The 26,036-nt window shown below is 39.3% G+C and overlaps 1 protein-coding gene across 2 annotated transcripts in view; it reads left to right on the forward strand.

The window, feature by feature from the left end:
- The window catches only part of rybpb (RING1 and YY1 binding protein b), a 55,241-nt gene extending 32,168 nt beyond the window's left edge, over positions 1-23,073 (forward strand). Inside the window, exons 3-5 of one of the 2 annotated variants that reach the window (XM_008410589.2) lie at positions 14,930-15,247; positions 15,933-16,031; positions 19,903-23,073. In XM_008410589.2, the coding sequence (XP_008408811.1) occupies positions 14,930-15,247; positions 15,933-16,031; positions 19,903-20,152 (667 nt within the window). In that variant the 3' untranslated portion in view covers positions 20,153-23,073. The remainder of the gene's footprint in view (positions 1-14,929; positions 15,248-15,932; positions 16,032-19,902) is intronic. The other variant, XM_008410590.2, reaches the window with a different exon arrangement.
- The last annotated feature ends 2,963 nt before the right edge of the window (positions 23,074-26,036 follow it).

Raw genomic sequence — 26,036 nt, forward strand, 5'->3', positions numbered from 1 at the left:
TCAAGAGACTTTGATAAGAATGACTATATATAGACTATATATTAGACTATATACCCTACAGAGTATCTTTATTTTAGTTGGTGGTGTGCCTCGGGATTTTTTCAATTAAAACAGTGTACCTTGACTCAAAAATGGTTGAAAAACACTGCATTAGATACTAGAGACATGCGCTCCAGGCTGAGGCTGCGTTGTGTTTGATTGGCACAAAGCAGATTCCACCAGATGTATGCAGATGGAGGTGCTGGTTTTTCCAGACAAGTGTTTTTTTTTTTATTATAATTTTTCTTCTCAGATCTTCTTTTTGTGTCCACTTCCAGAATCTGGATAAGAAGAATTTTTTCCAATTCTTCCCGGGCTGTGTTTGGTTTGAAGAACATTGTCTCCCACTCTCTTCTTTGCTCAACTGTCTGCGGCTGCATTCATTCGGCCCAGCAGGAAATAATTACTCGTCCTCCATACAACACTTGAAATAAAAGAGGGCTTTCCTTTGCCTCATCCTCTCATTCTTCATCACTAACTCACTGCATTTCTTCACAAAACACTTGAGTATGGAGGAAAATTTCTTATTCAATGAAACGAAACCGAAAAATTATCAAAAAGTTTTGAATTGTAATTAAATATTTTTTTAATAATGAGACAAATTTACCTCCATATATACAATCAGACAAAAACTAATTAAAATTTTTGTAATGGAATATTTTATTTTTGAGCAAAAGGTTTTGTCTTTTATTAGCAAAACAAACTCTTATTTTTAACAGAAATCTTTTGTTACAATTCTCAAAGTTTTGGTTTTGATGCTGTCTTTGATTCAATATGTTTTGATCACAATTTTTTTTTTATTGGAATTAGTTTGAATGGTAATGAGACAAATATACCTTCACAATAAATTTCTCATTCCACAAGCTCATCAAAATTCTAACCATTTTCATCACAATTTTTTTTAATTAAAATTAGTTATGATTGACTAATACTAAAAAAATTACCTCAGTTAATTTGTCTCCATAACACCTACATAATTTGGAGGTACATTTGTCTCATTATTATTCAAACAAAAACTAGTTTCAATAAAACAATTGATCAAAATATTTATAATTATAATGAAATGTGTTTTGTAATGACACAAATTTACCTCCATATTTTTTGAGCTCATTGTTTTGGACTCTGTAGCTCTGAAACAGCAGCTGGAGCTCTTCTCCCTGAAGCTGTGCAGCCGAATGGATGAGCGTCTGTCTCGGCCACGGCCCAGACACCGAACGGGGTGCTAACCGAGGGTGTCGAGCTGACTGAATGAAGAGCTCTTAAGCATGATGGTAGTTATTTGAGGGGCACCCTGCCGAGGGAGTCTCCCCCACTCCTCTCACTTCCCTAAATGGGAGTGAACTTTGGAAGAGTTGCCAATCATTGCTCTATTGTTTTGCAAAGACAGAGCTGATATACTGTAAGCCAGTGTTTCTCAAACTTTTTTGGGCCAGCGGCCCCCTAACCCATATCCATCCAAATTGAAAGTGTCATTGAGTCATCAGCCTCAATATATCTGTGAGATATATTTATTCTCAGTACTAGATGTGGTCTCAACAAACCCATGGCACTTCAACAATATTATTTTACATTTTATCTGGAAATAGTGTCTGTTTATTCTTGCCATACAGTCCTCTGTATTAATTATTGCTCGAAAGGTCTTGCCATACCACTTTATTCCTCTGAATTTACTTTAGTTTCTTAGTTTATTCTTGCATTTTGTTCTTCATTTCATTTAGTTTCCTTTGATTAGTATTATCCTCTTGGTTTATTACTATGTCCACTTTAGTTTTCCTGTTGCTACATTTATTTTATCGTTTATTGACACTCATCAGTAATCACTCATCACCTGCTGTGCCTCCTAATCGTCATGTGTTTCACATCATGTGTTAATTTTTTTCACTGTTCAGCGTCGGATTCAGACACCAGACAAGTGAATCACAACAACGTCATCAGCGGGTGTAACGCTGATCTGATGTGGTCAAGCTACCAATAGCAGTAGCAGAGTTGCGCCAAAAAGCTACACACACTGAATAGAAGAAGAGCTGCCATCCATACAGTTGCAGCCAGGCATGTTTTAATGTTACGAAATACAGTTTTAGCAAGTTGCTCAAAGTCTAAACCTAAACTGGTGCATTTAAGGTATAAAATGTACCTTCGATCAAACGCCCCCAAAGGAATTCCAGCGCCCCCGTTTTGTAAAAATTTACGCCAGCGCCCCCTGCCGTCCTCTGAACGCCCTCCGGGGGGCAGTACCGCCCACGTTGAGAACCGCTACTGTAAGCCCTCAGTGGGAAATGACTCTACACCAGGGGTCCCCAAACTTTTTCCTGTGAGGGCCACATAACTTTTCCCTTCTCTGCTGGGGGGCCGGAGTCAGTTTGTAACAGAAAAAGTGTGACGATTGCAGGAGTTTGTAAATGTAAAAATGTATTGTTTTCCAGAAAGCACAACCAAATAACCCTCTCTGGGTTCTTCACAGAAAAAATCCAGGAAGGATTATAATCCGTATTTTCCTAACTATGAGCCACACCGGACTATAAACCACAACCCCAAATTTTTTTTTTAAAAAAGGCCTGGAGCATATAAGCCGCAGATATCTCTGCCGCTCCAGGTTTTCCACAGCGATGCAGCAGCAGCAGAGGGGGGTGGAAACCCAAAATTTGAGTCATAACAGGTCAATTGAATATCACATTTATTACGTTGAAAAAGAAAAAGTTGTCAAGTTTAGATTTTACTGAACTGATTACGGTTGTTTCCGAACGGTAACTGTAACAGTAAAAGTGCTGATCCTTCGTGTTGCTACTAGCATGTGCTAAATGAAAATGGGCCCCTTCTTCTTCAGATTTCAATGGCAGCTTGCATCCATGATTGTTTCACTACTGCCATCTACTGGATCCTAATATCTATACCTCAAATTCTCATAATGATCCCAGTATTATTTAAAAAACTGTTAAATAGCATTTCCCCTCAATGCTATTTAACTGATCAACAACATTCTCAAATTTCAATTCCCTATTAAAACCTAATTCCGTTTTAATGGGCGCTTTCTTCTTTGATTTCCAATTTTGACTTCCAATGATTCACTTTGTAATGGTCTCACTATGGTGTCTTGTACCAAAACTAACCATCAGCCAAACTCCTTTCACACGAGTCAGGATTAATTAGTTCTTCCTTTATTTCCATGTAGAATGGAGTGAAACTGTCAAAACACAAACTCAGGATGAGCTCAGAGCAGCTTACAGAAGTGTTTTACATTCAGATACATACATTAGAAGTACAACTGATACAACAGCTACCTCTGAATGCTATGAGCTGCAATGCTACATAACGACCTAAGAAATCTTAGCAGCCTGCTAGTTAGCAATGACGTAGCACATAATCAAATCGCCCGCAGGTATTTCCAAAACTAATTCAATAAACAAGTTACTTTTTTTATCATATGTTAACATAAAGGCTCGTTTTGAAGTATAAGCTGCTACTTACAGGCATTGCTTCGAAGAACTCGACCTGGAATGCGGCGTTCATAACAGACACGTGTGTTCATCTGCTCTACTGCTGGCAAACAACCGCACTGATTAAATAACATAAAAGTCAAGCAGTTGCCTAAAAGTCCAACAGACGGCAGCAATGCACCATGCAAAACAAAACACCCACAGTTTACAGGACACACTTCCTGATAAAGAGCCCCCTGATGGTTGAAGAAAAATCCACATATAAACCGGAAAAATACGGTATATGAAAAAAAAAATCTGAATTCTCTCTGGTATTGTTCAGGAGGCCGCACCAAATGTGGAGGCGGGCCGGATCCGGCCCGCGGGCCGTAGTTTGGGGACCCCTGCTCTACACCCACACACGCACACATTCTCCAGCAATACTTTGGCAGCTGTAGGAGATTGAAGCAGTTTCTGTACTTGGGGTTCACTTGTGCTGCTGTATCTTTTTCAGCTCTTCTTGTACTCTTTAGATGGCTCCTATTTGCTTTCTCTGATGTTTTTCACAGTTTCAGTTAAACTGTAATCTAATTGGCACATGCTTATCTATATATTGAGTTATTTATATAGGACTATTTTAAAGTCAAGAGTAGGCCTGTCACTGTTTTTATTCAAGTACGTTTTTTGTTAATGGAGACTGAGAATCCATTTTATTTTTGTTTCTGGTTGTTTTGTTTATTTAGGTTCAGTTCCAGTGTCATGTGTTCTTTTGAAAATAAGGTGTATCTATCAGGAAATCACATGCATTATTACGTAATTTCCTTTAAATCGGTGTCAAAAGGTCTTGAAACAATATTATCGTTTATCGCAATAATTTGTTAGACAATTAATCGTCCAGCAAAATATATCCTGACAGGCCTATGTGGAAAAAACATTAATATTTATTCAACATTTTTTGCAAAGAATATAGAAATGACAAGGGGAGGAGTTGGAGCAAAATTGCTACCGCAGTTGATAAATCCGGTAAGTTTTCAACTGTTCATCGTTAACGTGACATAAATAGGTTACAATGATTTTCATTCAGTCAGGACTTTATGCTGACACTAGCCACATGCATCAGAGGTAGATTCTAGTAAAGCATTGATTAACGCCTGATTTTAAAATTATTTTGTGCCCATGTGGCTGGACACCACACGGCACGACGAACCCGATCGAACCATTATACCTTGGATTTCTGTCGGCTAAGGATTTCTCTCAGGTTTTGAAAATGGGCCGACAATCGGCCGACAACTTGTGTAATGTGCGCTGGACATTACACTAAGGAAATGGGGAGGGTCAGTGGAGAGCACCGGAGTTGAGCCTTTTTTCATTCAGTGTTATCAACAGAAAGAAAAAAGGCAGGAAGACGATAAAGTCGATAATTACAATGAGGCCGATAGGTTTAATTTATAGTGCGATTAATTGATTTATTGTTTATCGCGACAGGCCTAGTCGAGAACACCACAGCTTAATATTATAAAGTGGAACACACACAGGACAGGATGCTCAAGCTGTGGTAATGACTCTCAGGCCAGTGCTGTGCCATGCCATTATATGTGGTCAGTTAATAAATATTGGTGGCTTTATCATGGGAGCTGCAACTTGTCATGAGACTGAATCCAGTCAACTTGTGATTGACTTGGCTCTGAATCACACAGGGTGGCCAACAACGAATGCCTCCGCCATGCCCGCCCACCTCCTGCTGCAAATCTAAAGCTCTGACTTGGCCTCTGGTTATCAATCACTCATTCACACACAGCCTCTTTAACTAACCACTCCTTCTGCCAGATAGTTATTGCTGCTCCTGTGGGCTGACGTACATTTATTCACAGCTGGGGTTTTTTTGTTTGTTTTTCCTTTGAGAAGCATTTCTTTCTTTAGAGATCCATGGTGTGGGAACTTGTTGCTCAAGTAACCTCAGAAAGCTTTTCTTAAGTTTCTAATGCAGTTTGATACTTGGATGTATTTTCAGTTCAGTTCAAAATAAGACTTTACTAAGGGGTCTGGTTAGATATCATGAAACACTTGAGTATGGTTTACTGTGCCTTGAACAAGTATTTGTATCCTTAGATGAAGCAACTGCACCCACCGGAATATGCTAGCCATATTCTACGCAGCCCACACAGCACACACACCAAAAGGTGGCGCCCTGGAGCAAACCGCAAGCACCATAAACCAACCATAAAAGATGATCCCTGTTGCCCAAGGTGGTTCTTGATCTCGAGTGAGAGTCCATACCCGTTGAGGTACCTAAAGGGGCTGAGAACCATTCGTGGGAATCACACAGCCTCAGAGTGAATCACCAACTTAAGATTTTAGCATTTTGATAATGTGTTTTATTGAAGTTTAATGTAGGGCTAGAGAATATGACCGAACAATGTATCACGACATAAGGGTTTGTAGCAGTTTATTGATAATTGATGGATTTCAGGGTTTACCCCATGATGTATAATGGGCCTGGCGGCCCGCCATCCTTTACTAGCGCCACCTCCAGGCTAAGCCTTTATTGTTTATGTTTTTGGGGGCGGGGGGGATTTAAGACAGATTGCATGTGTCTCTGTTGCGCTGAGCGCTTCACTGGCGGAGCAGATTTATTCCTAAAAGATATGTTTATAGAAGATAGATTAATAGTTTATGCATTTAAAGCCGGACCAATCACACTGCGAACCTTCTTTCACTCAAACTGGACACAAGCTGACCTGTATGGATATTTACATCAACCCCCTGTGCGGAATTATGATTCTTTCCAGAGTTTTTGATGAAGGTAGGACTTTAAACACCATGCTCTGGTTGCACAGCTCTACGTGAGCTGCAGGTATAACTTGCAGTCGCGCTTTCAGAGGTGCGTTGAGCGAGTGGTGAGATTGATTTATATTTGTGAACAAAGAATTTTGTGCTGCTTTTCCATCTCAAAACGCCACCCAGCGCCCGGCTCTGCCTGCGCTGATTAAGTTTATCTGTGTTCCCGGTTGGCCGGTGTATTAGTAAACGAACTAGCGCTAACCTGATTATGCAGGTTCAGCCTGGTGAGGAGCTTTCGCGCTCACCTGTCTAACGCATCACGCTGATTTTATATTATTACATTATTATTGTTAGTATTATTTTTCCAGTTACACAATGCATGAAACCGTATCAAATGCTTTGTCCACTTAGTCAGACAGAGTTGATGTGCGCGGCTGAGATCTGAGAAACTCGTCCCATAAACTCGACCAACCAGAACAATTTCTGTGACACTTATTGAAAACTCAACAGACACTTAATGAAAGAGCTACTAAAGCCACATTAGCAGCATTGAATTAAGTCTCCCGTTTGTTGCGCATCTCTGCGTAGTGCAGCATATTACCTCAACGTGCAGGGCCTGTCCAAAGCTGTATGAGGCCTGGAGCAGAATTTGATTTAGGGGCCCCTTTTGTTGATAAAAACATCAGCACCTCTAACAGATGTGTTAGATTTAATCTGAGAGAGTGAGAGTAGTTTAATTGACCAAGCTAAAAAGCAATTAGTTATAATTGCAGTTTACTAAATTGTATTTGTGAACAAACAGAGCTCAAACTTAAAGATTAAACTTACAGCATCAGATTGTAGCTAGGGTAACATAACAATCTAACTATGAATATTGTTCTTTGAACTTTTACAAAGTAAACTTGCCAGCTCCTTAAAATCTTAATTTAAATGTTAAACAATTTAAAATATTTTAATTTATGAATGCTGAAATTGAATCAAATTTAGCAGCATTTATAATCTCAATAAATAAATGTTACATTTATATATCTGTGATCTGTCTCAAAATATTGATGAGCTTATGGAGCAGCTGACGTAATTTGGATTAAACAAGTGCAAATTATATTCATTATAATTGTATATTTTGATTTGTTGTTTTTAAGACTGTTTGTGGGTTTAAGTGGTTCATTGTTTGCGATGTTTTCCCATAACGTATAATTACCAGAGCTCTGTCTGTCTCGTATTTGCTGTTTTCCCAATACGACTTGAGGCAAATGGTACTTATTATGGCTTCCTTACAGTAGCCTTTTTACTTGTTGCCACATTCTTAATACCGATGGGTTGCTGAAGATGTTGCAGTGATCCACAAACTGAGCTGTGGATCGCTGCTCCTCCTCCAGAGGTTATCCTGAACCGTTTAAAAACCTCTAGAACCTTCTCCCCCATGTGCTATATTGTGAAATCTTCATGGTTCTGTATGTTCACTAATGTTCTCCAACTAAATAAACTCTTATCCCTTTAATTTAGGGACGCTCCGATCAGGTTTTTTGCTGCCGATTCCGATACCAATCATCCATGAGGCCAATCTCTGCCATCACCGATCCTTGCCGATTGCCTGGAATGGCTGCTAATTTTTCGCTTTAGGTATAAATATGTTATCTTCAAAAATGGAAAAATTATCTGGCAATAAATACACCTAATTTGGACATGATAGACATATTTTAATACATATCTAAAATCTTTTTTTTTTTTAAGTTACACGGTGCAGCATTAAGCAGCTGTTTGGTGTGAGAGTTCACTGTCGGGTGGAGCTTGAGCGGCGCTACATCTGTGAAATATTACTACCAGTAGTGCGTAGCGACGGTCCAACAGCAAGAGCAGAACCAGTGTTTTACACTGCCTGCTCGAAGACTTTAATTATTTTTCAGGTTATTTGTTTAGCTTTCTGACTGTGATGCTAATCCAGGTGAGTGTTGGTAGTTGTGCTATCTGGCTGCTCCGGTTGTCCTTTATTCCTGCATTGAGCCTCGATATAGCCAAACTTCGTCAAGTGTTTGTTTTTTAAATACCCAGTGACGTCATCATGGAAAAATGATAAGATAATTTATATTGCTATTTTCATCCTGTGTGGGGGTGCAGTATTTATTTTTCACATTCAAATACTCAGAAACGAAGCTGGTGAGACAGCAGCAAGCTGAGCCTCACCTTGGATTGTGCAACCTCTCGCTAACTGCATTGGCTGCCACAGACTAGTTCTACCGTAGCAATGCAGCTATGAAAGGCATGTAAAAGAGTAGTCTCATTAGGTGGTGAAATAAATCTGTGGTTCAACCTTTTGTGGCAATAGTTTGATAACATGTTTCGCAAATTACCTCATTTTGTTCGACATCCTCCATATAAAATCCAAACCACTGCCAAATTATTGATCCAGCGCTGTTTGTCTTCGGAACTAAACGAGTTTATCTGATTCCTCTTCAGTTATCGTCTCATTCACGGCTGGCATCATACTCTTGCTGTAGGGTTATGGTAGGGTTAGCCCTATTCCCTTGTTGCTATTTCAGTTATTGTTTCATTATTACTATTACTATTATTATTATTATTTTTTCTCTCTCTTTAACAATCTTACTTTGTATTTCCATTTCGAAATCTGCCTCTATTATGCCTTCTACAGAGTTGCACTGTTGTATTTGCCTTACTTGTTTTACTTACCTTGTTTAAATAAAGTTTATTGATTGGAGAAAAAAAAACTCGGTGTTGCCATTTTGTTTTCTCAGTGCAACTTGACTGGTAGAACATTTTCAAGTTGGGCGGGGGGAGAGACTAGTGATGCATTCATAGGGTGTCGGATAAACCATATTCGCAGTAATTTTGACAGCGAAAGTGTATTATTTGAACGACAATTTATACTCGGTGGTTGTGATATAGCCATTTTAACTATCGTAAATGAAAATTATCGCGATACATCGAGTATACTCGATATATCCCCCAGCCCTACTGAGGAGTGATCAGAAATAGCAGAGAACAGACTCGAGGTGAGACAGGCAGTTCTTTTGCCTCATGGTAGGGGGCGGTCATGATCCCAGGCGGTCATGTCTCTTACTCCGCATCTGCAGATTTAGAGACGGTGAGCTAGCAATACAGTAAATAAGTGAAGCTACACGCAGCGAGTCTATATGTAGCTTGGCCGATACAGAGAGCAAGAAAAAGGTGGTTTTGAGTTGTACTTCAACAAGTTTTCCCTTTGCTGTGCAGCATAGCACTAAAATAATAATATATATATTTCCAAGTTTCATTGAATTAACGGAATTATTCTACCATGGCAGCATGACTATGGATGGCATGTGAAAGTAGTCTTTTTGCCCTTCATGCGCGAAATTTCCGTATGTAAACAATAACATGAAGGGCGTCATATGATTTTGATTAAGTCAGTGCCTCACCAGCCATGAACTTCACCACACGTTACTGTAAATACCATATTAGACTTGTTGTAATGATGCACTGTGTTGTTTCACACCCGAGGTAATTTTCCACCACAACATGCAAATGTCCCCATTCGCTCTCAGAGTGCTATAGTTCCACACGACAGGATTTGTTGCTGCACACTTGCGCAGTGTGAAGGAAGGAGGAGATCAGCTGCAGACATAGGCTGCAAAGAGAGATAAATGTGATCGGCAACAAGACAATCACACACTTTTTTTTTTTCTATGAAGGTTTTGTTGGCTCTAGAGGCCTTTATTTGAAAGTACTTTGACAGGAAAGAGACTGGGAATCGAACCAACAACCAGACCGTGAGTGAGAACACCATGTGCTAAGTTTATAGTCGTCAGTCTGGAACTGAATTTCATTGAGCACTGGGTTCAGCTGTTGTACTGTTGCAGTGAATCAGATTAGCTATAGAAATGTAGTGATAGATCTGAGTAGAACTTCAGTTGTTGGTCATTGGTGAAGAACAGCATAAAACCCGTCAATATGTGTAATATTGACCTGCAATAGGCTGTTCTAACAGAGTGAGTCAGTGCATGACTAAAGGTGGGGCAATAATATTAGCTTTTTATCACAGGTTATTGAACTGACTTTTGACAGCCAGAGCGTTACCATTACCAACACTTTTCATACTTATTAGCAACATTTTGTATAGTGAATGGAGTAAGTAATGACAGACAACATGCTAGTGATGCCAAACATGATAGCAATCATGCTAACATTAGCATTTTGGCTAATTTCACCTTATGCATTAATTTTAACAATATTAATGGTGCAAGTACAGCTTCATCAACATGTTTCTGACTCTCCCTAGGTTTTTGACTACAATTTAGCTCAGCTTAGCATTTATGCTAATGTTGAGCATCAGAATGTTTTTCTTACTTATTACCATTGTTTCATATACTGAATGGAGTAAGTAATGACAGACAACATGCTAGTGATGCTCCACATGCTACTGATAGCATTCATGCTATTATTAGCATTTTGGCTCATTTTAGCTTATGCAACATACTAAATGGTACGAATACAGCTTAGTGAACATGCTTCTGACTCCCCGCAGGTTGACTACGTTGCAGCTTTCTTCAGCATTATTGCTCATTTTTAGCATCAGAATGCTTTATTAAAAATCCGACGGGCACACTTTGGCAGGCCCCATAAAATTTCTGCAGGAATTTTCTAGTTTCCATTATTATTTGATGGGAATAATGAAAATAGAAGAATATTTCACTCCCATGCTCTTAATCCTTTCCATGGAGGTTTCACACAGAGCAACAGGTAGAAAAACTCCAGGGCACTGCATCTGATGGATCAACTACCAAACACTCATCAGTATTCACTGCAGCTCGCGTTATTGTTCGGTGTGTAGCGCAAATGCTACAACATGATGCTCTATTATACAGTAATTGATCGTCTTCTGATGAGCCATGTGTCCCGTCCTCCTCTCTAAGGAGACTCTTCTCGAGTGTGTAATAGCTCTTGGGGAGGGTTTTCCAAGAAACGTGCTGAGAAATTTCAAAGCGAATGCAGAGGATCAAAGTCCTCTATCGAGAAACGGAGAGATGTGCAGAGTGGAGAGAGTCAGTTAATGAAAGAACCTGAGAATGTTTTGAGAGCAGAATTGAGTAACCGGATTGTCATCAAATCGAAACACTGAGGCTAACCACTTGCACAGCTGTATGAAAGCCACTCTCAGCAGAAAGCCTCTTAAAACGAAACGTGAAGTTCTAGTTTCTTCAGTTCTTGTTTATCTGGAGTGGTGCTTGAATCAGACAAGTTTCTTCAACTCTTAGCTCATTATTTGACTGCAGGTTTTGCAGGTAAACTGGAGGTGAGAAGATCAAGGACTCTCCTGGGATATAGAAAAAATACTTGCTGATTTTCTATATCCCAGCTAGCTCATGTGTCTAAGTTAGAATTTGAAGGGTTTGGTACACATTTCTCCTAAGAGGGTAGTTACTTCAGCAGCCCACAGGTGTTGGTTTGATCCAGAAATACAGCAGTGGTTCCCTTCTCTCCATGGGTTCCTAGTTGCTGGCAGCAGTTTGGGCTGTGCAGTCAGCCTCTCCTCTATCCTGAGGGGTCTCCACAGATGTTGCCAGCTGGTGTCCATTAGGTTGCAGTGGATTTGCTAGGATTCATGTGGTGTGTGTGTATGAGTGTGTCTAAGCCCAGATGTCTGAATTAGTGCAGAAGTGTTCATACTCGGTGAAGCAGAGATGCTCTGACCAAATGAGACCAAAATGAAAATGTATGGCCTTCATGCAAAACATGATGTTACCGGCTACATGTGCACGACGTATAGACATAACCTTGTGGTGAAACAAGGTGGTGGCAGCGTCACAGAGGAACATGGAAGGAGCTAAATACTGGGAAAATTCTGAAAGAAAACCTTTTTTTTAAGTTTGAAAAGTGAATGTTAATTAATTTAATCAACCAGTAGAACTGTTAGAGCTGCAAGGCAGTGATTTAGATCAAAGCATATGGTAGAATGGCCTAGTCCAGTGCTTCTCAAATAGTGGGGCACAGCCCCCCAGCGGGGCGTGGCGAAGTGTCCGGGGGAAGCAAGACTTTATATCGTCTTTATTCATGCTTAACTGAAAAACAAGCCTCCGGTCACTAGGTGGCAGCAGCGTTCAAACTAATTAACAGGCTGCCTGTTGAAGCCAGTAAAAGTAGCTACACAACCCTGTTGTAAACGGAGCAGAAGAACAAAAATGGAGCGACGGACACAAGCGCAGATGTTTTGAAATATGTCTACCGTCATAGAGGAGAGATGGAGAGGTTTGACAGTGAAAAGAAAAAACGGCAGCAGAGGTCAGTAAAACCAGTATGACAGAGTTTTATGGCCAGGCTAAGAAATTTTCATTTTCAAATATAAGAATACTGTCATACTATCAGAACCCAGTGGCATTAGCAGGATAATTTAAATATTGGCAGAGTAAAGACGCAATATTGCCTGAAGAAAGTCGTTAAGTTAAAAAGCTTCAATAGAGTGATGTGTAACATGACCTGCTCAGCAAGTCTAGTTTTTTCTATTAAATAAAAAGTTGTTTAAACAATCGTTTTAAAGACCTGGGGCTGAAAATTTGCTTTTGATGTGCTAAAACATTTAGTACTTAGTCATTTGCTAAATCAGTACCAGCTATAACCTTGCAAGACCCTCAGTATTCCGCAATTTAGTGCAGTATGGTGAAAAGTTGTCATAAAATTACGACGTTATTCTCGTCCAAACTTACTCGTATTTAAAACCCAAATCAAACACTCAGAGTCTGGCACTTACACTCCATCAGCAAGTACCATAGCTCACAGAAAAAGGCCAGGGAATAGACGGAACCTATCTTTTTATTAATTCAAAATGTTATCCACTTTTCAACTCTTCTCATCTGACAAGCAGAAATATAAGCAATATTGCTGAAACTTTTTTCACAATAAATGTTAAAAATTATATACCTTGTGAAAAACTAAACTGAAGAAACTGACAAGTAACCAATGCGTGGTTAAAGGTTTTACTGTATTAAGTCTAAAAATGCACATCCCATTCAATCATTTGCACTTTTTCTTTTTCAAACTGAGTAGTCTTGATTAGATGTTAGTGATTCACTCAATAAACTGATTTTGGAAATTATTTTGAGAACAATAAAACAGCGGCTTTGATAATAAGGTCATACAATGCTAGAGCCAGTGGTTTGTACGATAAATTATTAAATATGAACAGGTCCATAATGGTATTTAAATTCTGGGGCGGGAGGGGCACCAGAATTTAGGAGGGGCGCGCGAAAAAAAAAAAGATTCCTAGGGGGGGCACGACAGAAAATAATTGAGAAACACTGGCCTAGTCTGAGTCTGAACCTAAATCCAATTTGGAATCTGTTATCAAACTTGAACTCTCTTAATACAATCTGACTGAAACTTTGGTATTTTGTAAAGGAGAATGGGCCAAAATGTCAGTTTGAACTAAGAAAGATACCAAAAGTAGGGGTGCACCAATAAACTGGCCCCAATTTCCTCAGTTTTGAGAGATCAATGATTGACCAATACTTAAATAAAAAATAAATAAAAATAAAAAAAACCTCATCATCGCTGTTATCTACTCCAGCAAAGGTCTGAAAATCAGCCAGTCCTTTATTGCTCTGCCACGAGAAAGGGATGACTGACAGACCAGCCCACAGGACGCATGTGGGTGGATAAAATATTCCCCCTGTTACCAACTTACCAACTTTGTTGCTATATTTGGCGACTAATCGGACAAAAAAAAAATGGCATCAGCCAAAATTGACATTGGCAGGTTGGGCTTTTTAAAGTTTGGTGATCAGTTAAAAACTGCAATTGGTGCCCAAAGTGTTTCTGTGAAGAACTGACAAAGTTGAGTCAAATTTTTTGTCTTTAAAATTTGATTATTTTGAAAACCATGCATCATTTTCCTTCTAATTCACAAGTATAAACTACTTTGTGTTGATTTATAACATAAAATCCCAGTAGAATAATAATAATCAATTTTATTTGTAAACCCTTTTATATCTCCAATTGAAATCTGAAAGGGCTCATTCACATACTGTTGATGACAAGCTACTGGATTGTAGCTACAGCTGCCTTGGGGCAGGCTGACAGAAGTAAGGCTCCAAATTTTTGTGCCATTGGCCCTTCACCCACCAGCAGGCAAGGTGGGTGAAGCAGGCGGACCAGGAATTGAACCAGTGATCCACTGATAGCAGGGCAAACTCCTGCCACTGTCACCCCAAATGCATCAAAGTTTGTGGTAAAAATGGTATAAACAATTTTGCAAGATGTCGTACTTCCCTACAGTTTCTCTTTGCAGAGCAGAATGAGGGAGAGGTCACAATTTCTTTGTGTGAACATTTTAAATGCATCAACATAGTAGTGTGATTAGAGTTCAGGAGTGCTCTGTGGTTGCTAGAAAGCAAATACCATGACCGACTGAATCTCAGTCAAACAGGGCCAACCCTGCAGTAATCAGATTAGAGAACCTGTGCGACATTCTGCCAACCTTCCACTTTGTGATCCCGTGCATTGTTTTATTACAGCCCTTATTAGCATTGCACCTCTGCCTTCAAGACAGAGGTGCAATGCTAATAAGTAACTACTGCAGCTAGGACTAGGTACCTGTTTGTTCACCCCTGTCTGCTGCAGTGTTACCATGTTGCTGCATGACGAGGGTCAGCTTACAGTTCCACTACGACAGTAATTCATGTCTGTGCCTCGGATTTTCTCCACAGAAAACCTCGGATAAACTCCCAGCTGGTCGCCCAGCAGGCAGCTCAGCAGTACACCATGCCTCCCCCGCCCAAGAAGGACCGGAGAGAGAGAAGCGAGCGCACGGACAAGGAGCGTCCACACAGTGAAGGAGAGCGGGCCAGTGGGGAGGGACGCCCCGAGGGAGAGCGCCCTGAGAGCGTTGCACCAGAGGGGGATATCACAGAGAAGGACAAGAGTGATATAGAGCAGCCTGTCAAAGACAAACCTGACAGGGAGAAGGACATCACACCAGCTGTCACAAAGAAGCCCAGCAGCAAAAAGACCAAGTCAGTGTCAGAGTTAGTATGCCGGGTTGTCACTTGGGGATAATCAATGCGTGTATGTGTAATAACTTTCTCCAGCTGTCTAGAAACAAAACTGAAATTATTGTCCAAGCATTAGAGAAGCACATTCAGGCGTTCATCTTTTGTCGCATTTATTACTGCAACAGATAAAGCGCATTACCCCAGTTCTAAAGTCCTGCCACTGGCTCCCTGGAGCTCAGAGAATCGACTTTAAAATACTTTAAAATGTTGTAAGTTTATAAATCACTGAACGGCTTAGCACCAAAATACATTAAAGATCTGTTTTTGTATCAACCTTTCGGTCTGCTTTGCAGAACCAAACATGGAGAAGCAGAATTCAGCTTCTATGCACCACAAATCTGGAACAAACTTCCAGAAAACTGCAAAACAACCAAAACGCTGAGTTCCTTTAAGTCTATATTTAAAACTAAACTGTTTAGAGTTGCTATTGAGTAGTAATAAGTGGAACATTGATAAAGATATTTGTGTATTTGCTTGATGATTTGGATGATGTCATTTGACAAAATGTAATGTTTATTGCTTATTTCATAATTGGTGACTGTATGATGTTTTTATGATGTAAAGCATTTTGAGCTGCCTTTTTTGCTGTACTAGACTAAACTTGACTTGTGAATGGCGGTTTTCCATAACTCATCACCTCATTTCTGTTTTCCCGCAGACCCAAATCAGACAACAATCAGAGTCCTCCAAGTGACAAACAGAGCATACAGTCTGGGAAATCTGCAACAAAGTCCAACAAGAACTCTCACATTTCCAGGTGAGCAGTAAGCCTTCTATGGCTCAGCACACGACTCACTGCACTTCTGGTTAATGAAACTCATCCAGTAAAGAGGTGTGGAAGCGTGAAGTGCTTCACAATTGATCTCTTATACTAAACACCCACTCTGTTTTTTTCATGCACTTGTTCTGACTCTTCATGTGTGTCACCCAGTGAGTTCAGTAATCTAGTATAATGCTGGTAAGCACCCTCACATGCCCTGGGACCACAGATGACATTTGACCAAATGTAATGTTTATTCCTTGTTTCATAATTGGTGACTTTATGATGTGAAGCACTTTTAGCTGCCTTTATGGCAGCAAAAAATTCATCATTTTTTGCTGAATTTTTTGGATTTTTAGTAAACCTTTTTGAATTTCCATAATTGATTAAATGCCATTTAAAAATTTTATATATTATTCTGATTTGTTGAAAAATGAAAAGTGTACTTTATTTCACTATTTTTGTCTCCTCCAAGCTATGGAATAGCTTATCTATAAAATATCTGTACATTGAAAATGTATCTTTTATATTTTTTTTACACACACAGAATGTAGCAGTATTCAAAACCCGGGTCCTCAAAGCACACTTACATGTGTGTAGATGTTCCCCTACTTCAACAAACCACATTCAAAATCAGCAAAACCTTGTTAATCAGCCATCACTTGAAATCGTGTGCTGAAGCAGAGGAATGCTTAAAAGTTGCAGGGCAGTGTGCCTTGAGGACCAGTGTCGAAAAGAACTGGAATATTAAACTACTGCACTATACCCAATGTACTCCTCCACCCCCCTGCCCCCCATCCCCCACCTCCCCAAAAAAGATCACTTCAAAGTATAATATGTTCTTAAATAACAATATTTAAGAATTTTAACGCTCACATTTACTTCCAAACATGTTAAACAAATCTAAGCCACCTCCACAAAAGGTCTGAAAATCAGCCACTGTGTCCTTTTCCTCTAATGCCAAAGAGGACATGTCCACCAGGTCACGTCTGCATATGTGTGGTTAATAGTCACTCCACTATTGCTGACTTGGCAACTTTGTCATTATATTTATCAACTTCTCAGACAAAAAAAAATGGTATCGGCCAAATTTGTAATCAACAGACCCAGAGGTCACGCTAGACCTTTTAGTTCTGTCATTTTGATCGACAGCATAAAAAAAAAATTGGTCATGTTCTATTTTTACCCATCAAATTATAATCATATTAACATCGGCTATTTAGCTGGATTTTATGCAATTTAGTCAATAATCACCTAGTTGAACCGTGAATCCAGATCCATCACATATAGAGCAGATGAACACATGTAACTTTTTCTCTGTAGTGAAAAAAACACAGACTTTGGCCCCAATAACTTATAATAACTGAAATTAAATGACTCCACTTTAATCACCAGCACCTCACCTGCTGGGGTCTGAATGCACAGTGCCTCTCAAATTCCTCCTGGTTCACATCTGCAGAAAAATCTGCGCTGGTTCATTACTCAGTTGGATCTGTGTGACCCAAACTGATCAATTGAACTCTGTGAGTTTTTTTTTATCCTGTGTGCAGTCTGGGTGTGCGCTTTTATGAGGATTTTGGGTTTTTTTTGTGTGTGGTTTTGCTGTCCCAAAACGGGCAGATGTTGCGTCTGCCGTGCTCCTCCTGAGCGCCTCTCTCCTTGTGGGCAGCTCCATTTGTTAAAACCGCTGGATGAGTTAAGATTAATTCTTCGCAGCATTGGTTTTGCAGCGCACTGTGCATGTTGCATTCTTATTAACTTCTGCACCTTTATTTCCTCAAGATAAACTGCCGGCTCCTCTGTTTACACTATAAATGAATTAACACAACATTGAAAAGCCTTTGTTTTTCTCTGGTCTGTACTGGAGACTGGAATTAAACACTCCACTTTAACCAAAAGTTTGGAATGCGCTTCTGAACAAGAGACTCCAAAGCTTCCTGTTCATAACTCTTCAACACGCTGTCAGCTGTTGAAGAGTTGAACTAAGATGCATTTAGTTCAGTGTCCGTAAGATGAATTTCAGAAAGGACCTTTTTATTATTTGATTTTAATTGATTCTGCGATGAACTCTTTGCGTAAAATCTATAATTCACATCAGTCAAGAGTGTGAATTATAACCGGTCAAATACGGAAAATATTCTGTTAACGCGACTTCTGAACAGACCTATAAGGATTGCATTGGTGCTTGAAATCCTTGAAAATGTTTGAATAAAAAAAAAAGTGTTTTTAAGATTTGGAAAGTGCTTGATTTTTGTATGAAGTGTTTGAAAGTGCTTAATATTCACACTGCACAGTTTTGTAATAAAGTTTTAATGAACCTTTAGGAGACGAACCTCCTTACAGAAAGTCCAGTGATGATTCTTATGCTCAAGCATTTCATTTGAGCAGAAACATCATGTATCTTAAGACAGACTGGTTTGTTCAATGTAATGTATATTTACTATTCCTAATGGCTCAATGACTTGCTGACCAAGGCTATGCCCAGTCATAACAAATGCAGAAAAAATTACTCGATGTCACCTACTCTATATTTGACCAGTATCTTTGTTAAATCAACAAAAAAATGTGACTAAAAATGAACTAAAAGTACCTGACCAGCTTGCATGCCTCTGTAAATAGTTTTCTTTTTAGAAAACTTGTTTGTCTGACTTATAGCTGCGTTTGTGATGTATTGTGTTTATTCTTTTTCTGTATTTTATTCCATTATTCAGACCAGGCAGGTCCATGGGAATGTGGATTAGATTGAAGCTTTAATCTGGCGCCTCAAATGATAACAGCCTCTCCTCTTCACCCAGACTTCAGAAAGGGCTTACAGGGCCAGTAGCTCAGGGCCCCAATCTTTTGGAGCTTACCAACGTTTTATTATTATTATTTTATTTTTTTGTTTGTTTTTTTGTTATGAATTTTTGGCAATGCTGTACTTTATATAACACTCTTTGGCCCAAACCATGTAAGCTGTACTGGTAGTTTTTTACAAATATTATTTTCTAAGTATAAACACTACTCAACTGTTTAAAATTATGAAATTGTAGAACTTCTTTTCAGGAACAAAGCGGAGCCACTGTCATTAATTCATATCTGCTAATCTACCTACAAATGTAACATGATTTGCATTAGTAAAAGAATTTGACCTCAGTGATTGGAAGAACAGCCAACTAACTCTTTTTCTCTCTGTAAGAACTTCCACACTGAAGAGTGTTATCACTAGGGACACACCAATACACCTTTTTTCACATCTGATACCAATATCTGACGTTTAGTATCAGCCGATACAGATATGATACTGAAAAACAGTGTTGAATTGATTTAAAATGTTTCTTGTTTTAAAAAGACATTAATATAGTGAATTACAAATTTATTTGATCTCTGCACCAGCACATTATCCTTAAATCCACCAATGGCTTCACAAGCTTGGTCAAGCATGTAAAAACTACACAACTTGAATTTGTTCAGCCAGTGCAATTAGGAGTATAATAGCCTATGTAAAATAATAAAATGGTTCAGAAAGTGCAATTGGGAATTTTATATATAATGTAAAATAAATAATAAAGCATGACATTGTTCAGAGCACAAAGCATAGAATTAGACTGCTTTGTGCTAGTCTAATTCTAGCACAAAGCTAGAAATTTTGGGCACATTGTCACAAGGGTTGACAATGTGCCCAACCCTTTGGGTTTTTGAAATATCGGGACTGATGCAGATATTACTATAAGATTGTTGTGTCTCTAGTCGGCACAATCTAAAAGATGACAGATCAGGACTGGCGGTCTAATTCTGCTCATCAGTCAATTTTTTTCCCCTCTGTGAAACTGTAAATGTATTTTTTTATTTTTTTTTTAAAAGCGTTTCTGTTTGTGTGCGCCATCAGGCCCAAGCTGAAGAACATTGATCGGAGTACCGCCCAGCAGCTGGCCATCACCGTAGGCAACGTGACAGTGATCATAACGGACTTTAAGGAGAAGACCCGCTCCTCATCCACATCTTCATCCACCATCACGTCCAGCGCGGGCTCTGAACAGCAGCATCAGAGCTCTGGCTCCGAAAGCATGGACAAAGGCTCGTCGCGTGCCTCCACCCCCAAAGGGGACCTGTCTGTGGGGCACGACGAGTCATTCTGAGCACCTGCTTCTTATTTTTTTGTGTATTCCCATTGCCTCCCAGTGCTTCACTCCCACTCTCCTCCTTGCCCATACGTCTGGACACTATGGATCCCATTGGAGGAGGGGGGGTGAAGAGGGAGTTGTCACCATTTCCCGTTGCTGCCCTGCCCTCCATTCCATGATTTCTCCCTGGATGCTGAGCGGAGCCGGCTGGATGAGAGATGGTGTGTGACGCTTTAAGGGGAAACAAACTAACCCGTGTCGTCCTGGCTGCAGGGATTAACTCCCGTCCCGTCCTTCTGGTAGCATCCAAATATTTGTCTGTATTGTTTTATATTTGTACGTGGGTGTGAGGCCAAGTCTTTTTTTTTTTTTTCTCCCCAATTTGTTCTGTTTTTGTAAAGAAGAAATCTCCGCTGGGCACAGTAACCACCACCATTTGAATAACTATTATTGCCCTTATTTATTACCTGTTGCACCTGTATGCTTTGATATTTTCGGATTTTTACATTCAGGCTTTTGCTGCGTAGCTCTGCTGGTTGATCAGTGTTTTCACTACATTAAAAATGTTAGGATTACACACACACAGGTGCTAGATACACTGTGAAGTGATTCTACAGATCTGGGAGTGCCCATTTTTTCCTCAATATGAGAAAGTGTTTATGAATCAAACTGTCCTTCACGTTTCTCAACAGCACTGTGGAAACCTCTGCAATTTTTTAAAATTCTCTAACCGGCTTGACTCCCATTTAGTATGCTCTCGCAGATTGTACAATACCTTCTGTCCTCTCACTGTACAGTGTAGGCTGTTGTGTAAAACACTAAAAGCTGTTGATATTTTCTACATTCCATGCTTCACACGTTGAGTTTTGTGGCTGAAGGTCAGAGTTTGGAGTGGCCACGCTTCCTGGTTTCTTTGACTGAAGGATACAGTTCTTGGTGAAACCAAGACACACTGTAAAATCCAGACCTTATGGTGTCAAAAATGGATAATTTTAATTATTTTTGTTGTTGTGGTCCTGAAGACAATGTTTGGATCTTCATCTTCACATGGAAAGTGCATGCTACAAAAGTGAAAAAAAAAAAAAAAAAAATCAGATTTGGCAATTCAATTGACTTGTTTTTTTATGTGTATTCATTTAAGGTTCCTGTCACTGAAGGCAAAAAACATGACAGTACTTATTGGAATGCGAATAAAATTTTATAGCAACGAGGTTTAATATAAGGATTTTAAAGAACTTTACACCTTAGCTGAGAATAGACCAACATAATTTCCTTTAACCTGTAAGAAATTGTATAAAGAATAAATGTGTATATGATATCTTAGTTTTATTTATTGAAGGACCAAAGGAATTTCATAATGACATGATACATACAGATGAATAACAATTTGAAATGCAATTATCTAATGTGTGAGATGAATAACAGTTTAAATAAAGACTAATATAATCCATGTAAATGGTGTTCTTATTATACACTCAGTGTCTCTGTGTGTGGCCAACCCGGCGTGGGGGAAGGGGGAGGAACGGGCTGCTGTACTGTAGACTTTTGCCTTAGTGGAATAAGAAAAAACAAAAGCTTCATTCTTGACTAAAAGCTGAGTTATAGTCGTGCTTTTGAAAGTTTGTGTTGAGCGCGCACGAGAGCCATTTGGTACTGCGTTTATAGTTGACGTGTGTTGTAGCCGTATCCTCCTAAAATGAGCCTTCATGGAGGAATTACAAAAACGCCAGTGTGGTGGGATGGAACTGTCCAAAGCCTCTAGTTTGTGTGAACGGTGGTGCACAACCGCGACACACGCGCAAGGCCAATGTGTTGGCCAAGTAAGTCCTCGCGCCCAGGTTAACGCGTTGGGCATGAAGCTAGCTTCACGCAGTGCAGCAACGCGTAGCTCCCCCCTTCAGGTCACCAATAGAGCAATAGAAACTCCCAGGAAACGTAGAGGGGAGGATAAAATCTGCTCTGCAGATTCTCACAAAAGAACAATAATCTTGTTCCAACAAGTCCAGGAGTTAACGTTTTTTTTAACCACCCTTGCATTTAAGCTACAGTTGTGTGCTTTATTGCATACAGAATCAGTGTTGAGCAGAAACGGAACTGTAAAAATCAGGCTGAGAAGGAAGGAGAATTAAACAATCTGAACCGATGAGGTCTGGAAAAGCTGCTTTCTCTCACCTGCCTCGGCTGTAACCACATTCACAAGGATGGAGTACTCACGGCATTCATTGTTAAATTAACAGATGGCCATTTTGCTGGGTATATGAATTATTGCTTGTAAATAGAATTTTAAAAAGGTGCAAAGGCAAACACTATGAGTAACTAAGCTGAGGTCCTTTTTTTCTGTTTTTAGTTTTCCAGGTTTTTTCCCCTCCCGCGCAAGCAGTTCTGTTCTTGTGTGCGACCAGTAACCTTAATTTACTGTGTAAAGATGGTTACATATTTTAGCTTTGTTTGTTCAGAGACCCAAATATAGAATGCTTGTTTTATTTACTGTATAACCTTAAACGTGAACTTCTAATTAAGTGTATTATACAAAACAAATTTTTCTTCCTGTAACAATGTCTTGTACAATGCTTTTAAAGTTATTGCTTGGTTTAAGAAAAAAGAGAGAAACTTTTAGAGACAGTACAAGTATCCATTGTTTAGTCCAGTTTTTTGTTGTTTCCTTCTTTTTTGTTTGACTTCCAGCTGATGGTGTCATCGTTTCCTTCTTGTGAAATCGTCACCTTATGTTCCTGGTGTGGAAATGTACGCAGCATTTTCAGCAGATCACGGCTCCTTGTCTAGCTAATGATGTTAACTAATACATGTTTCTGGCATGTGCACGACTTTGCGCTTCTAGGCTAACCTGATCATTTTTCCTCCGTTTCAGATAGAAATGTCTATTTATGAATTTTGCTTGTAGTTTTTCACAAATAAAACTGTCAAAGTAACCTGTCCTCTGGTTGCCTCGGGTTTCTCATTGACACCTCTCACGTGTGTAAAGACTTTTTAAATGAGGTTCTGATAAAGCACTGATGCTAATGGCTATTAGCAACACAAATCAAAAGCAACATGTTTCTTTTATGCATAAAAAACACAAAGGAACATCCTCCCCCAATGTGTATTGTCTTAATAATTACTAGATATTTCACACCTGCTGCCTTTGCCAGGGGTGGGTGTGTGTGTGTGTGTGTGTTACATGTAGCAGACTGAACTTGGAATGCTGAGCAACCTTTGACCTTCCCACCTAGAATTCCAACTTCAGGGTTTTTTTGGAAGTAATTCCAATACGGACAGCCGGAACCTGGCTTAGCGCTACCGCAGAAGCTAACAGCTATAGTCTTCCTTTTCTCTGCTCTTAAGAGTAGGGGTGCACTGATTTTTCAGCCAGCTGATTTATCTGTGCCAATTTCCTTAATTTGGAGAGATTAGTGATTGGTCAATACATACATATGAAGTATGACAAAGGTCTAAAAATAAACCGCTGTCCTTTTATGCTCTGTCTCCCATGAGTGAGGTTTGACTGACAGACCAGTCCACCAAGTCATGTCTGCATATTTGCAGACATGACTGCAAATATGTCTGCAAATATAGCAAATTTTTTGCTATATTTAGCAAAATTTCAGATAAAAAAAAATGGCATCAGCCAAAATTGGAATTGGAGGTCTGACTTTTAAAACATTGGTAATTGGCAATCAGCCAACTGCAATTGGTGCAATCAGTGCCAAGGAAAAGAAATGATACACCTGAATTGTGTCAGCTAGCATAATCCCCAGATATTTTGCATTTCCAAATTGCATTTTCTTTCAAATATTTTACGCTCAACAGAAAATTCCACTAAGAGTCATTCCACAAAAATTTTAGAGTGACTTTCCACAGATATATTCACAAATAGATGTACTAACAAAAACTGAACTGTGAATAATTGGGGTCTACTGTGTATACTTAAAGTGATTATATTTTTGCTTCTTACACAACTTAGTTTTCACATGAAAAAATTCCTCTCGAAGCATATTTCATGCAGGAAGGTTATTGGTGGCACACCGCTTCTTTTTTTAAGCAGAACTTTACTTCAAAAATCCTGAATTATATTTTTAAGTTCCTTTTCTCATTCGGATAATGTGAGGGGTGGATTGTCTGAACTTATTGATTGTGATGTTCCAGGCTGCCCCTGTGGAATAGCAACATAACACTTGACCAATGTTCCCTCTAAGCTGCGCGCCTGCGCAATCGCGCTCTGCTCGCAGTCTCAGCGCACAAGAAAATCTATGCAGCGCATAAAATAAAATCCACCATAAACGTATTAATTAATATCTAATATATGACCGAATCTAATATATTAAATTAGACCAATAATGTCTTATTCCGTACCGTTTTTCAATGGAACGCAGTGAGTGACAGATGTTCAGCCAATGATACGATACGGTTTAATTATGCTATGCAGCCAATCAGAGCGCTGGTAGCTCTATGTGTCCTGCCCATACGCGCCGTGCAGGTTAGCTTGCTAACAGTGCGGCGGAGTTAAGAAACGCAACTCCTTATCATGGCGAATCGAACGGGCAGCGACACATCCGCTCACAAGACAAAGTAAAAAAGAAATGCGGTTCTTTTAGGATGGAATGGCTGTCTGAGTATGTGCAAATAGAAGAACAAGCGGTGAAACTGGGTGAGATTTTTTCTTTTCCGAGTGAGAAAGGTCTACTCTACAAGACATGCAGCGAAGCCAAAGTACCAAGTGAGTTTTCAGCGGGAAAAGTGGACTGAATGGAAGTTGGACCACCTCAAGCGTCACATTCAGCAGAAAAGTCATTTGAAAGCTGTTGGAATTGTACGAAGACTCAAGATGGGACAGGAGGTTGGTACATTACTGAGGGAGAGCGCAAAAGACAGCAGGTTTCAATCACTGTGTGTCTCCAGAGGTTAGTTATTATCAATCATGTGGATTATTATGCAGTTTGTTCAAATCTGTTGGCAGTTAGTCAAAATATGTGGTCACATTTTTTCAATGGAAAAATGCTAACATTTTTAACATTGTTGGTTACACCTCTATAGGGGCAAAAAAAAAAGAAAGTCTGTCTCTCTCTCACACACACACACACACACACATATGGGCCATTCTTTCATTCACCAGTTAAAATCAGTACATTTGTTAGATTTCTTTTTTAACGTCTTGATTTTGTTTTTTGAAGCCAGTCCAGGCAGCATTTCAACATGTTTCCTAAAGAACAGGCAGGAGTTGACAAGGAATGCGATAACAAGCTGGGACAACAAGAAAATATATTTGAGTAAATATATGGACTGTATTTAAAGAATTTATTAAATGCTAATCCTTCTTTTTAACTTACAGAAGTTCATCTGGCATCTTGAATATCAGCATACAGATCAAATCCAGACTGATGGACGACCATTATTTTTCTTTTATGTGCTTCTACTGCACTACAGTTGGTTTGTTTCTGCTTATTTCTGCCATTTGTCTGGACAGAACAGGCATATGGAGGACCAAAACTGACATAATAATAAATAAACGAATAAATATATATCCAACATAATAATAAATTAAAGAATCAATATAAAAATAAAAGTAGAAATAAATAAAATAATAAATATATATTTCCATTTGCTGTATTGTTTTCTCTATTTATTTCTGTATTATTTCCTCGCTGTATTTCTGCTTCGTCGGTATGCTAATGAGGTGGGCTGGCTTCTACGTCCAGCTCTTCTACTATTGGTCAATAAACAGGAAAGAGAACRATCCGTGTGCAGATCGATTGTGAATGCCTGCCTACGTGGCGCTTTAGGCCTCAGTTCAACAGTCCTCAGGAAACCTGACTGAAAAATTCACAAATACTCATTATCTTAAGGACATAATAAAAGGTAAGGTTAATAACAGCATTTAAGTGTTAGATAGCTGTTATTACTC

The sequence above is a fragment of the Poecilia reticulata genome, linkage group LG5 (assembly GCF_000633615.1).
Source record: "Poecilia reticulata strain Guanapo linkage group LG5, Guppy_female_1.0+MT, whole genome shotgun sequence".
Lineage (NCBI taxonomy): Eukaryota > Metazoa > Chordata > Actinopteri > Cyprinodontiformes > Poeciliidae > Poecilia > Poecilia reticulata.